General features: G+C 40.9%; 1 protein-coding gene across 10 annotated transcripts in view; it reads left to right on the forward strand.

The window, feature by feature from the left end:
• The window catches only part of LOC138736622 (pumilio homolog 2-like), a 117,639-nt gene that overhangs the window by 8,215 nt on the left and 95,482 nt on the right, over positions 1-13,942 (forward strand). For all 10 annotated transcript variants that reach the window (XM_069886413.1, XM_069886415.1, XM_069886414.1 and 7 more), the window contains one exon: positions 5,465-5,533. In XM_069886413.1, the coding sequence (XP_069742514.1) occupies positions 5,465-5,533 (69 nt within the window). The remainder of the gene's footprint in view (positions 1-5,464; positions 5,534-13,942) is intronic.

Here is a 13,942-nt window from a genome sequence, read left to right on the forward strand (position 1 = left end):
AAGGTTTTTTAAGTATTAAAATAATGCTTAATTCTCACCAAAAAAAATGTTGGCCACATTGCCAATTGCCAAAACCACCCAATCCCTTGCCGATCCCTGACATATCCCCACCGTTGTCGCTGATCCTGGGGATTGGAGGAGGTTAACAGGTGAGCGGAGTAATGGGAATTTCATGTCGAGGACTGCATATAAGAGGGTCCAAGGGAAGGATAGCTGGTCATTGGCAAGGTTGTACTCTGAACTTGTGTGTATGTGAGTGCATCTGCATGTTGACAGGTGTCAGTGTACAAATTTAATTGGACTTGTGTGTCTGTGCATTCATTCCAGGTCCCCAAACCATTGATATTGTAAATGCTGTCTATTTACCACTGACTAGGAGGATTTCTATGAAAGACCTGGATCTTTGCTTGACATTTCATTGGTGGTTTGCAAATAATTTTCCAATATAAAATGGAGCAAATGATTCTGGCTTAGTTTAAACTATGTTCAAAATTTAATTTATTTGAATGTGTTTTAGCTGTTCATATTGTTACGACCCTAACTAAAGTGTTTTTTTTAATAACATTTGACTTTTATGACACTGGTCTAGATTGTTTGAGGTACTCCTGCACCAGGGTTCTCTTGATTTCTATTGCCACTGGCTCTGATCTCCCACTTGGTCATTTCAGAAGTTGACACCTTTTCATTCCCAAATATGTTTGAGCACAGATCATTCGAAATAAATTAATCATTACAACAAAATGGATCAATGAGCTGTGATACAGCAAGAGATGTGGCAAAGAATAATGAATGCATAAACTGGGAATGATTTGTCTTTTTAAAGTACAGTATAAAGTCATTTTGTAGTTTAAATTGTTTCTGAGTAATCCATATGCTGACCGATACTTGCAGATTTCTGCAACCTAAGAAATATTACTCCTTTTTGTTCCATAAATTTATTGTATACACAACTTGGCCATAAATCTTTCAGGTTCCTCCTACAATTCGGGCATAACCTGATTGATAATTGGAAGCTTGTAAACTTTGCAGTGACAGAGTTGGTGAGATTTTTACTGTTGAATTTTGAAGAAGCAGGACACAAATTAAGATGTACAGCAGTAAAACACAAGAGTCTCCAGACATCGTAGTTGAAGTAGGTTGAAGGCTGAAACATAGGTTATGTATTTTTATCTTTGCTATATAAAAATGCTGTTTGACCTACTGAGTTACATACAGCATTCCCTACCCCTTCCCTGTCATGTGTTGAAATTTGTGCATTTCTCATCTTTATTTTCAGGTTGAATTATGAATACCAAAATTATTTGGGACGGTATTGTTGGCATCGCTGTTAGCGCAATACTGTTACAGCGCTAGCTTCCCGTGTTCAAATGCTGCCCTGACTGTATGGAGTTGGTACTTTCTCCCAATGTCTGTGTGGGTTTCTTCTTGGTGCTCTGATTTCCTCCCACCCTCCAAAAGCATAGGGATTGCAGGTTAATTTTTGTATGGGGGGGGTCACCGCTTGTGTGTCAAAAGGGCCTGTTACTATATGTCTAAAAAATGTAATTTTGTGAAAATGTATACATAGCATTTTCATTTCTTTTTCTTTGGCTTGGCTTCGTGGATGAAGATTTATGGAGGGGTAAATGTCCACGTCAGCTGAAGGCTCATTGGTGGCTGACAAGTCCAATGTGGGACAGGCAGACACGGTTGCAGCGGTTGCAAGGGAAAATTGGTTGGTTTGGATTGGGTGTTGGGTTTTTCCTCCTTTGTCTTTTGTCAGTGAGGTGGGCTCTGCGGTCTTCTTCAAAGGAGGTTGCTGCCTGCCGAACTGTGAGGCGCCAAGATGCACGGTTTGAGGCGATATCAGCCCACTGGCGGTGGTCAATGTGGCAGGCACCAAGAGCTTTCTTTAGGCAGTCCTTGTACCTCTTCTTTGGTGCACCTCTGTCACGGTGGCCAGTGGAGAGCTCGCCATAAAACACGATCTTGGGAAGGCAATGGTCTTCCATTCTAGAGACGTGACCTACCCATCGCAGTTGGATCTTCAGCAGCATGGATTCGATGCTGTCGGCCTCTGCCATCTCGAGTACTTTTCTTTTTAGTCACCGACTTAAAATCAAAAAGCCATATTTACACTTTTGGAACTGATTGTCATTTTTCTATTTTGTTGGAAACTTTGAAAAGAGACTTATTTACAATTATAAAGCTTCAGTCTATAAAATTTTGAATATAAAATTTTGTCATGGAAAGAGATTACCTGACAGAATAAAATATTCAAGGATGTGGACAAAGTCTCCCTCAAGAAATGCAATGTTCCCACTGACTTCTGGGAATCTGGCTGCCACTCCATCAAATGGAGGAGGATCATTCAGAGTGGTATTGACAACCTCTGCATTTTGTCAAAAGCATGTAGAGGCCAGTACAAGTTGCAAAAGGTGCAGACCAATTCAGTCTGCTTACTTGCCTACCAACAACTGCCATTTTTATTGTCGAGACTGTAGTTTGAATATTGGCTTCATTGTCTATCTCAAAATCTACAAGACCAATGTGGAAGCAAATTATTTGTTTGTAGAAGATTTTGTTTTTTCTGTATAACTGAAATGTGAGCAAATCTAAATTTAATTATTGTGACAGAGTATTTAGATATGTTTTTGGGAGATAAATTGGGAAAGGTTTGTTAGAGTATGTCACATACAAACACTTTAAAACAGATCTTATTTAAAATACTGGAGCTCTGCCCCATGGTAGACAGCTTTTGCAAGAGCTTTGAAGAGTGCTCAAGAGAATTCACGAATGGATTGTTGTTTGTAAAAGGCAACAGATAAAAGAGCATGCTGGAGCGGCTGCTGTCTGGAGGAGAGCTTGCTGTTGTTAGAGGGTCATGTGGTTTTGCAAGCAGAGAGAGTCCAGCAGGCGTTCCCTCCGAGAGAGTCCAGCAGGCGTTCCCTCCGAGAGAGTCCAGCAGGCGTTCCCTCCGAGAGAGTCCAGCAGGCGTTCCCTCCGAGAGAGTCCAGCAGGCGTTCCCTCCGAGAGAGTCCAGCAGGCGTTCCCTCCGAGAGAGTCCAGCAGGCGTTCCCTCCGAGAGAGTCCAGCAGGCGTTCCCTCCGAGAGAGTCCAGCAGGCGTTCCCTCCGAGAGAGTCCAGCAGGCGTTCCCTCCGAGAGAGTCCAGCAGGCGTTCCCTCCGAGAGAGTCCAGCAGGCGTTCCCTCCGAGAGAGTCCAGCAGGCGTTCCCTCCGAGAGAGTCCAGCAGGCGTTCCCTCCGAGAGAGTCCAGCAGGCGTTCCCTCCGAGAGAGTCCAGCAGGCGTTCCCTCCGAGAGAGTCCAGCAGGCGTTCCCTCCGAGAGAGTCCAGCAGGCGTTCCCTCCGAGAGAGTCCAGCAGGCGTTCCCTCCGAGAGAGTCCAGCAGGCGTTCCCTCCGAGAGAGTCCAGCAGGCGTTCCCTCCGAGAGAGTCCAGCAGGCGTTCCCTCCGAGAGAGTCCAGCAGGCGTTCCCTCCGAGAGAGTCCAGCAGGCGTTCCCTCCGAGAGAGTCCAGCAGGCGTTCCCTCCGAGAGAGTCCAGCAGGCGTTCCCTCCGAGAGAGTCCAGCAGGCGTTCCCTCCGAGAGAGTCCAGCAGGCGTTCCCTCCGAGAGAGTCCAGCAGGCGTTCCCTCCGAGAGAGTCCAGCAGGCGTTCCCTCCGAGAGAGTCCAGCAGGCGTTCCCTCCGAGAGAGTCCAGCAGGCGTTCCCTCCGAGAGAGTCCAGCAGGCGTTCCCTCCGAGAGAGTCCAGCAGGCGTTCCCTCCGAGAGAGTCCAGCAGGCGTTCCCTCCGAGAGAGTCCAGCAGGCGTTCCCTCCGAGAGAGTCCAGCAGGCGTTCCCTCCGAGAGAGTCCAGCAGGCGTTCCCTCCGAGAGAGTCCAGCAGGCGTTCCCTCCGAGAGAGTCCAGCAGGCGTTCCCTCCGAGAGAGTCCAGCAGGCGTTCCCTCCGAGAGAGTCCAGCAGGCGTTCCCTCCGAGAGAGTCCAGCAGGCGTTCCCTCCGAGAGAGTCCAGCAGGCGTTCCCTCCGAGAGAGTCCAGCAGGCGTTCCCTCCGAGAGAGTCCAGCAGGCGTTCCCTCCGAGAGAGTCCAGCAGGCGTTCCCTCCGAGAGAGTCCAGCAGGCGTTCCCTCCGAGAGAGTCCAGCAGGCGTTCCCTCCGAGAGAGTCCAGCAGGCGTTCCCTCCGAGAGAGTCCAGCAGGCGTTCCCTCCGAGAGAGTCCAGCAGGCGTTCCCTCCGAGAGAGTCCAGCAGGCGTTCCCTCCGAGAGAGTCCAGCAGGCGTTCCCTCCGAGAGAGTCCAGCAGGCGTTCCCTCCGAGAGAGTCCAGCAGGCGTTCCCTCCGAGAGAGTCCAGCAGGCGTTCCCTCCGAGAGAGTCCAGCAGGCGTTCCCTCCGAGAGAGTCCAGCAGGCGTTCCCTCCGAGAGAGTCCAGCAGGCGTTCCCTCCGAGAGAGTCCAGCAGGCGTTCCCTCCGAGAGAGTCCAGCAGGCGTTCCCTCCGAGAGAGTCCAGCAGGCGTTCCCTCCGAGAGAGTCCAGCAGGCGTTCCCTCCGAGAGAGTCCAGCAGGCGTTCCCTCCGAGAGAGTCCAGCAGGCGTTCCCTCCGAGAGAGTCCAGCAGGCGTTCCCTCCGAGAGAGTCCAGCAGGCGTTCCCTCCGAGAGAGTCCAGCAGGCGTTCCCTCCGAGAGAGTCCAGCAGGCGTTCCCTCCGAGAGAGTCCAGCAGAGAGAGTCACACACACAGATCACTTGTACAGCATTACAGCTAGCAGAAGTAGCTAGGACTGAAACAGGGCAAGCTGGCAAGCCCATTTGGAAGATGGCCTGGTCAAAGCCCTTGTGGTTTATGCAAGAGGAGAGGACTGGCTGTCTAATGTTTCATTTGGAATAAGAAACAAAAAGGAACTCTGTGATAACCTGAAAGAATGACGTTATAATCTGGAGAACCCTGAAGGGGCAAGACACTGGAGTGGCTGATGGAAGAACATCAGTTGTGGATGTCTTGAAACAACAAATCTTCCTCTGAAAACCGACAAGAACCTTCCTGAGCGGTAACCATTTACCCTTCAAGCACCAAGGCCTGGTGAACTTTATAAATGTTAAATTCTGTGCACAGTATAAGAATTGCCTGATACCAATGAGCTTGGAGGAATGAGAAGTGAGATTGGACTGTGAAGCAAAGAACTTTTCTGAACTTACACGCACATTACATACACGTGCGCTTAGAATTAAAAGGGGGTTGAGTAAGTCAATAGAGATAATTTAAAGTTTGATTCTATTTCATGTTTAAAGATAATGAAAAGCAACTTTTGTTTAAGTAACCATTTGTCTTGGTGAATATCTATTGCTGCTGGGTTTATGGGTCCGGCTCGTAACAGTTTTGTTTTTAATGTTTAAGAGAACGCTTCACAAAAGAAAATGATGCATTATCAACTGGCACAGCTCACTTAAATAATGGAACTTTGTTTCCTGTAGGTTCGATCTGTGGATGAGATGAACCATGAATTTCAAGCTCTTGCACTGGAGGGACGGGGAATGGGAGAAGTAAGTTGGCTAAAATTTGGAATTCTTCTGCATCAGAGGCTCCACCTGGGGAGAAAAAAAAATCTGTTCTTAGTTTTCACCCTACTCTTCCTTTTGTGTTCATGAAATGATTTGACTGAATTTGTTCAACTATAAATATTTAGAATTCTTTTCAAAAATTTGGAGTTTTTTGAAGCTCCATTGACTTACAATAATCTCTTTTTAAAATATTCTGTTTACCTACTTATTTGGATGAGACTTACATTTATCTGCTGGCTTTCAGAAGAAAAAGTAAAGAAGAAAAACTTTAAGCCAGGGGGCATTCCACATGATGACATAGTGTTAGACTGCAAATCCCAACTCTCATTGAAAAAGTTGTTAGAAAAGTTTTTAAAAGTTAGCAAAACTTTGAAGTATTGGAAGATCTGCAGAACATTTTAAAATGGCACTAAAGAAGGAAAAGCCAGCCGTTATAGTACAAGAAACTGAGCAAGAAAAAGATCGAGGTGAGGCTGAAAGGCCTACCCGAGGAAGGATCCAGGAGTTGTTCATAAGATACTGCCCAGGGGAGATAAGCCAGGAGCTGGGGAGACTTTGGAATCTGCAGTACAGACAATGGTGCCCGACTCGGGTGAAGATGTGACTCTGCGCATATGTGAGGAGACATGCATGCACACAGCACAAAAAAATCCAGAAAGGCAACTTTAAAAAAAAATGCCAAGCAGATTTCCAACTCCAGTGAGCAAAAGGAGGAGCAGGAGGAAGAGGAGTTTTGTTTACTCAAAGTCCCAAGGCCACACAGCTGGAGAAAATTCAAGAATCATTTATTTCTTCAGCAGAAATATAAAAAATACATGGAATCTTCTCAGCAAGATAGGAAATTTATAATGGCAGAAACATTTATAAGAGATTGAGGCTGAAAACAAGACTTTTACGGAGAAAGTTGAGAAAATGATGCAGCAGGTGGATAAAAGAATTGAAATTGTGGATGAGAAAATTAAAGAAAAGAATTTGAAATTCAAGACATCAAGGGGCAAATGAAAGTGGCACAAACAAGCAGCTGCAACAAAAGATCAGTTAATGCAGAAAATAGTTATTTTAGAGAACTTCAGCAGAAGAAACAACATAAAGATTATTGGACTTAAAGAAGGTGAAGGACAAGAAATTAAAAAAGTTTTTACTGCATTGGATTCCACAATCTTTTGGAGTGAATGAATTTCTAGGAGACATTAAAATAGAGAGAACGCACAGAGCATTGAGACCAAAGCCACAGCTGGATCAGAAGTCGTGCCCGATACTAGTCAGATTTCTTCAATATGAAGTATGAAAAGATTTTGGAGCTGGCAGCGAAGCAAGCAAAAGAACAATAGGCACCCATGATTTATAATGGGAATAAGATTTTTTTTATCCTGATACAAGTTTTTAGTTGTTGAAAAAGAGCAAAAAATTCAATGCAGTTAAAAATGTGTTATGGAAGAAAGGTTATGCCTTTGTCTTAAGGTATCCAGTAGTTTGGAAGATCTTTGTTCCAGAAGGGAGAAATAGATTTTTCACAGAACCTAATGAGGCAAAGGTGTATCCTGATTCATTGCCTGAAAAAAGCAAGACAGGTGGATGCTGATACTTCAATGTATTATCAGATGGAAAAAGTTTTGCTGTATCTGGGGGGAAAAAATATTTTGAGAAAGTTTAAATGGGGAGGAGGATTTAGAGATCTCTCTTTCTCTCTCTCTTTATTTTAAAGATCTATGAGAGAATTAGATTCTATGATTAAAAATAGAATAAGGAATTGTTTGGTATATCGAGTGAATTAGTGAGGTCCATGAACCTAACCACTGCAAAGTCATGTGGATGAATGTAAATTGGATTACATCTCGAATAGATCAGGGGAATAGAGACGAAACAACATCACGCGCCTCGGTGAGGTGGGGGGGGGGGTTCTTTTTATTTCTATATTTTCTTATTTTACTCCTGAATTGACTAAGATTATTGTAACATATGCTGTTATTTTAGTGGGAGTGAGAGGAGTGGGAAAGGGACGATCGATGGACAGAAGATTTAATATTGCTACTTCATGGCAGTAAAATTGAATGTTATTAATATTAATGGAATTCAGAATCCAGTAAAACAAAAAAACTTAAATTTTATGAAAAAGATTAGATAGATGTAGCTTTTTTTTGCAGGAAACTAATTTGACTGAAATAGAACATGGGAAGTTAAAAAGAGATTGGGTTGGATCTGTATTGGCTTCTTCATTTAATTCCAAGGCCAGAGGAATAGCTATATTAATAAATAAAAAAATAGCAATTTAAATATTGGATATAAATAAAATTAAAATATAGATAAAGCAGGGAGATATGTAATGATTAATTGTCAAATTTATTCAGAATATTGGAGATTAATGAATATATATGCACCAAATATGGATGATGGGAAATTTATACAAGATATTTTTAAGTAATTATCAAATAATAATGGATGGAGATTTTAATTTTACTTTTGATTCAAGACTAGATAGATCAGATGGAAATATTGTTAAAAATAAAGTAGTTAAAATCGTGACAGATTGAATGAATGAAATGAGACTTGTTGATGGAGGAAAATTCATCCTAATGATGGGGACTATTATTCTTTTAGTTATGTGACATATTCATGTATTGATATGTTTTTAGTCTACACAATTATAAGCTAGAATTCAGAAGATTGAATATGAAGCAAGAATATTATCAGATCATTCACCTTCAGTGATGTCAATTATGTTGGAAGAAGAACAAAATGTAGGTTATAGATGGAGATTTAATACAGTACTTTTAAAGAGGAAGGACCTTTGTGAATTTATGAGACAACAGATAAAAAGTTTTTTCTAGAAATGTATTCAGTAGCAAATAAATTTATTATGTGGGACTCTAAAACCCTTTTTAAGAGGACAAATAATAAGTTGCACATCTAAAATAAAGAAGGAATATAACAAAGAAGTAGATCAATTGGATAAAGATATATTTAGAAAAGGAATTGCATGTTCATTAAAATGAAGAGAAATGAAGATTATTGGAATCAAAAAATTTGAAACTTAATACAATACAATCTTTTAAAGGAGAAAGATGTACTGTGCACATGACGGAAATATTATGAATTAAGTGATAGAGACCATAATGTTTTAGCATGGCAACTCAAAGTGGAGCAATTATCAAGAACAATAATAGCAACAAAAAGAGAAACTGGTCAAATTACATATAAAATGCAAGAAATTAATGATGATTTTCGGAATTTTTATAAACAATTATATCGGTCTGAATTTTTAAAGGACGAGGAGAAAAAAAAAGATGACTATCTATCACAAGTTACATTGCCTGAATTAAATGTCAATGAAAAATGGAATTATCCAATTCCTTTATGGGTGTTGAAGTATATGATATTTTGTTGATTTTGCCAAATAATAAGGCTCTGGGAGAGGATGGTTTCTTACCGGAGTTTTATAAAGAATTTTGAGTTGTTGTTTTTTCCCTGTTTTTTTATGGGACTTTTGGATCAAATGAGTGACTCTAATAAGTTACTAGAATCTTTTAAAACAGCATTAATATTATTCCAAAAAAAGGAAAGATCCTTTATTACCATCCTCTTATAGACTGATATCATTTTTGAATACAATTAAAAAATTGTATCCAAATTATTAGTTAACAGATTAACTAAATATTTATCTAAATTAATATATATGGATCAGAGTGGCTTTATTAAACATAGATCTGCAGACAAGATAATTACATTTACGTTTATTAAATGTAGCCTAGAAAGAAAAAAATACCAGCAGTAGCGGTGCCTTTAGATGTGGCAAAAAAATATTTGATAGACTAGAATGGGAATTTTTATTCAAAGTATTGAATGTTTTCGGAATTCCAAATGATTTTATAAATCGGAAAGAGCTTTGTACAATCATCCAAAAGCTAAGGCGGACACGAAAATGCAAATATCTAAACCTTTTCCATTAGAAAGGTAATCGAGACAAGGATGCCCATTATTACCATTTTTATTTGCATTGGCTATAGAACCAATGGCAGAAGTGAAAAGAAGAGATGATGAGATTGAGGGTTTTGTGATAGAAGATAGAGAATATAAAATTAGTTTGTTTTCAGATGATGTTATATTGTATCTTACAGAATCAGAAATATCATTAAAGAAGATGAATGTACGATTTGGCAGAATATATCAGGTTATAAAGTCAATGTAGGAACGAGTGAAGTGATGCGTATGAATGATGGGGACTATACATTAAGTAAGCAGGTGATGAAGTTTAAGTGGCAAAAGGAAGCAATGAAATATTTAGGAATTAATATTGGTAGAAACTTAAATAATTTATTAAATTGTATTATCTACCATTATATTAAAAAAAATGAAGATTTAAAGAGATGGAAAGATTTACCAAAAACTTTAATAGGAAATTGTATAAAGATGAATATTTTCTGAGGTTGCAATATTTATTTCAGTCGTTAACCATTCTGATACCAACAAAGTTTTTTTTTCAAGAATTAAATAAGAATTTAAGAAAATTTATTTGGCATGATAAAATGCCAAGGATCGCTTTGGAAAAATTAACTTTGAAATTAGATCAAGCAAGATTACGATTGCCGATTTTTAAAAATTGTTATCAAGAAGCTCAATTAAGATATCTATCCTCCATTATCAAATAGGGGAGAAGATAGTGTGGATACATATTGAAATGAATAATATAGGAGAAACTAATCCAGAACATTTTTTGCATAAATGGAATAAGGAACTTTTGAAAGGAGTACCAATTTTAAAACATTTTTTTGAAGATATGGAATGGAATTCGTATAAAAAGTGGAATTAAGAACTGCTCAGTAGCTAACATGATGTTAAAGCAGAAACCATTTATTCCTTTTACTTTATTGTTTCTTGTGTTTTTTTTCTTGGCTTTTAAACAAGTGAAAGAGAGATACAATGCACCAAGTAAAACTATTTTTTCATACTATCATCTTAAATTTGCGCCTCATTTCTTTTTTAAATATGATTTTAGACTTCTGGAACAGAGCCCATTTGAGTATTTAATAATACATTTATTGAGAAATTTATTACTAATATGCATATATAATTGCAAAACACAATGCAGAAAAAGGAACTATTTAAGCCAAAAAAAGGGAAAAGATTTAAATATGCAAGTTCATGATGAGGCCTGGTCAAATTGTGCCAGGAGAGTGTTACCAATACAATTAATATTAGATATCAAATGGTTCAGTATAATTTTTTTCACCAATTATACTACACTCCATATAAATTACATGGACTTAATTCAAATGTTCTGACAAATGTTTCAGATTAACAAAGAAACAGGAACCTTATTACATGCAGTTTGGTTTTGTGATAAATTGGGAACATTTTGGGAAGACTTGAATATATTATTGGGACAAATTATGAAGATACAGATACCAAAAGATCCCAGAATATTTTTGCTTGGTGATTTATATGACGTTGATATTTGTCTAACTTCAATTTAGTATCAACAAAACTTTTGAGTGTAACAATAGAGGTGGCATGGAAATGTGTGGAAGACAAATAATTTTATAAGGTTGGATAGATGGCATACGGAAATTCAAAATTGTATACCATTGGAAAAGATTACTATAATTTAAGGAATTAACCTGAGAATTTTTATATGATTCTGAAACCATATATGGATTTCATCAGTAAGAGTCCATCCACATCATCTTTAACACCCACTCCTCACAATTAATATGTACAGGATAGAATAATATGTTCGGAATATATTAATGAATGACAATAAATTCAGATATTTTCTCTTTTCTCTTTTTTGTGGAGAGGGGGATAAAAAGAAAAAAATTATATCATTTTTATTACATATGATGAATTTTTATGTACTTATTGATGCAAATGAAAAATACAATTTTCCAAAAGAAGCGAAAAACAATAAGCAAAAAAATAAAAAAAGTGACTAGAAACTTAATTGAGGTTGGATTTTTAAGGAGGGTCCGCACACTGGTGTGAGAAGCAGAGCAATTTGGGAAAGGGATTGCAGAGTTCCCTTTTAGCCAAAAAGTAATTTTCAGTGGAGACGAAGGCATCCAAGATGATAGTGAGGGGTAGTTCAGATGTGAATCTATTTGTGGCAAATAGTCCAAAACCTTAACAGTTAGGGACTGTGTCCTTGTCAATAATTGAGACAATGGGGTTTCTAATGGTGGTTGTGATTGATGGTTTCAAAAGGAACAGCTAGTGCACAGCTGTTCTTATGAAAGTAAGTTCTGGACTTAGGTGATCCTGTCCTTAATACATGCCTTAGTGAGCGATAGTGCCACTGAGTCAGTTGTGCCATTGAACTTTAGCCATGTAGAATTCTTCAGCAGCATACTGGGGAATCTCTAATCCTAAAACAGGCTAACCTGACATAACAATGGAACACTAATTCAAAGATTTTTCATTTATTTATGTTTTTAAATTTCTAACTTATTTACACATCGTTAAAGAATGTGTGGTAGGGTGGGAAGTAATGCCACATTTGACAGAAGCTAACGTTCTCTCACAAACTTTGCTTTGTGCCAAAGGTCGTTGGGACATTTCAGGGTATAGGGTCTCAACAGGAAGTTACGAGATCTATATGCCGCTTAAACTTTGTTACATTTCAGCAAAAGTGGACCACACATCCAAATGGTCAAGTGCAGACAGGCAAGAGGAAATAATCTTTAAACAGCTTTTTAGCATTGATAAACACATTCTTGCATTTCAGTTGATAGTTAATTGCCATTTATTAATCTAAAGCCATTAAGGAATAGTGGTCCTAATTTAACTTGTCATTTGTAATAAAAATACTATGCAGGAAAAATTCAGCAGGTCGCACTTTGTACTGTAGTGGCCTGTGCCTCGGGCTGACACAGGAAATGGCCGTTGAACGTGTCGACTGGCAAAACATCATGCGGGCTGAAACGTCTGTTTCCGCAGGCTGCCAGCAGAGCAGTGAAACTGGCCAATTACTGCCGGTGGATCGCAGGAGGCCCAATCTGGGCCCGGGCATCCAAGGTAACCAATCGGCAGCTGACCTGCTCAAGCCACGTCTCGGTGGTGGCATGGCCGAGTTGACTAAAAGGCAGAGCTGCCACTGAATTAACTCAGTGTCGAATACACTCTACTGATGTGTGTGTGTGTGTGTGTGTGTGTCTTCTCCTGTGGATTCGAGAGTCAGCCTTAGGGCTATAACCTAGCTGTAGCCGAAGCGACCTCGCTATAGTAGTGAGCCTGACTGATCCAAACTGCGCTTTGACCCAAAGATTCTGGATATCGAACCATGGGTGTGGTTTCAGCAATCTGAGGTGCACTTCACCGCTTGATGGATTTCTGCAGATGACACGTGCTACTACCATGTAGTCAGTGTCTTCGATCAGGACACCACAGCCCGCATCATCGACTTCCTCTAGCAGCCCCCAGAACAAGAAAGGTGTGTGGCGATCAAAGAGCTGTTAACTCACACTTTTGGGCTCTCAAAGCACCAGCGTGCTGCCCAACTGATGTGTATTGATGGTTTGGGGGACAAGTCCCTTCTGCCTTCATGAGCAGTACGCTTGATCTCAAGGATGGCCACACCTCCTGCCCGCTGTTTCATCAGATCTTCCTGGAGAGGCTTAGGACATCTGGCTGCTCGTCATGGAGGAAGACTTCGATGACCCCAGGAAGGTGGCTGCCCAAGCAGACCCTCTATGGGCAATGAAGAGGGATGCCTGCACTTCGCCTGAGCAGGTGATAGCACTGTGTCATCAGCGCCCAGCCAGGCAGACCACCTAAACACCATGCCCCACCAGTGAGCATTACTGTTTCTATCACAGGTGGTGGGGTTCCGAGGCCCGTCGACGCCGCTCCCCCTGTGCGTTCTAGGGAAACGCCCAGGCCGGCCATCATTAATGGCTGCAACAACAGCCAACTGCATAGCCTGCTACACATTCAAGACTCCCTGTTGGACCGACGTTTCTCAGTGGACATTGGGGCACAATACAGTGTCATTCCCCCGATCAGCCTGGAGGTCCACTGTGGTAAAGTGGGTCGGGAGCTCCGAGCAGCAGATGGCTCCAACATCCAAACATTTGGCACCTGCACCAATCCCCTACACTTCGGGGACAAACAATTCACTTGGAAGTTTAGAGTGGCGGCCGTGCAACAACCATTACTGGGTGCAGATTTCCTGCGGGCCAACTCACTCCTGGTGGATATCAAGTAGCGCCGGCTGGTGCATGCTTGGACATTTCAGTCACTCACTCAATGGCACTGAACTCACCAGCCCCCACCTGCACTCAGTGAGTACTGTGGACAACGAATTCATTTGGGTCCTTGCAGAATTTCCCTCCATCACCACACCTCACTTCCATTCGGCAGAACCCGAACATGAGGGAGGCAGTAAATTATTACAGAGGG

Source organism: Narcine bancroftii, chromosome 6, assembly GCF_036971445.1.
Source record: "Narcine bancroftii isolate sNarBan1 chromosome 6, sNarBan1.hap1, whole genome shotgun sequence".
NCBI lineage: Eukaryota > Metazoa > Chordata > Chondrichthyes > Torpediniformes > Narcinidae > Narcine > Narcine bancroftii.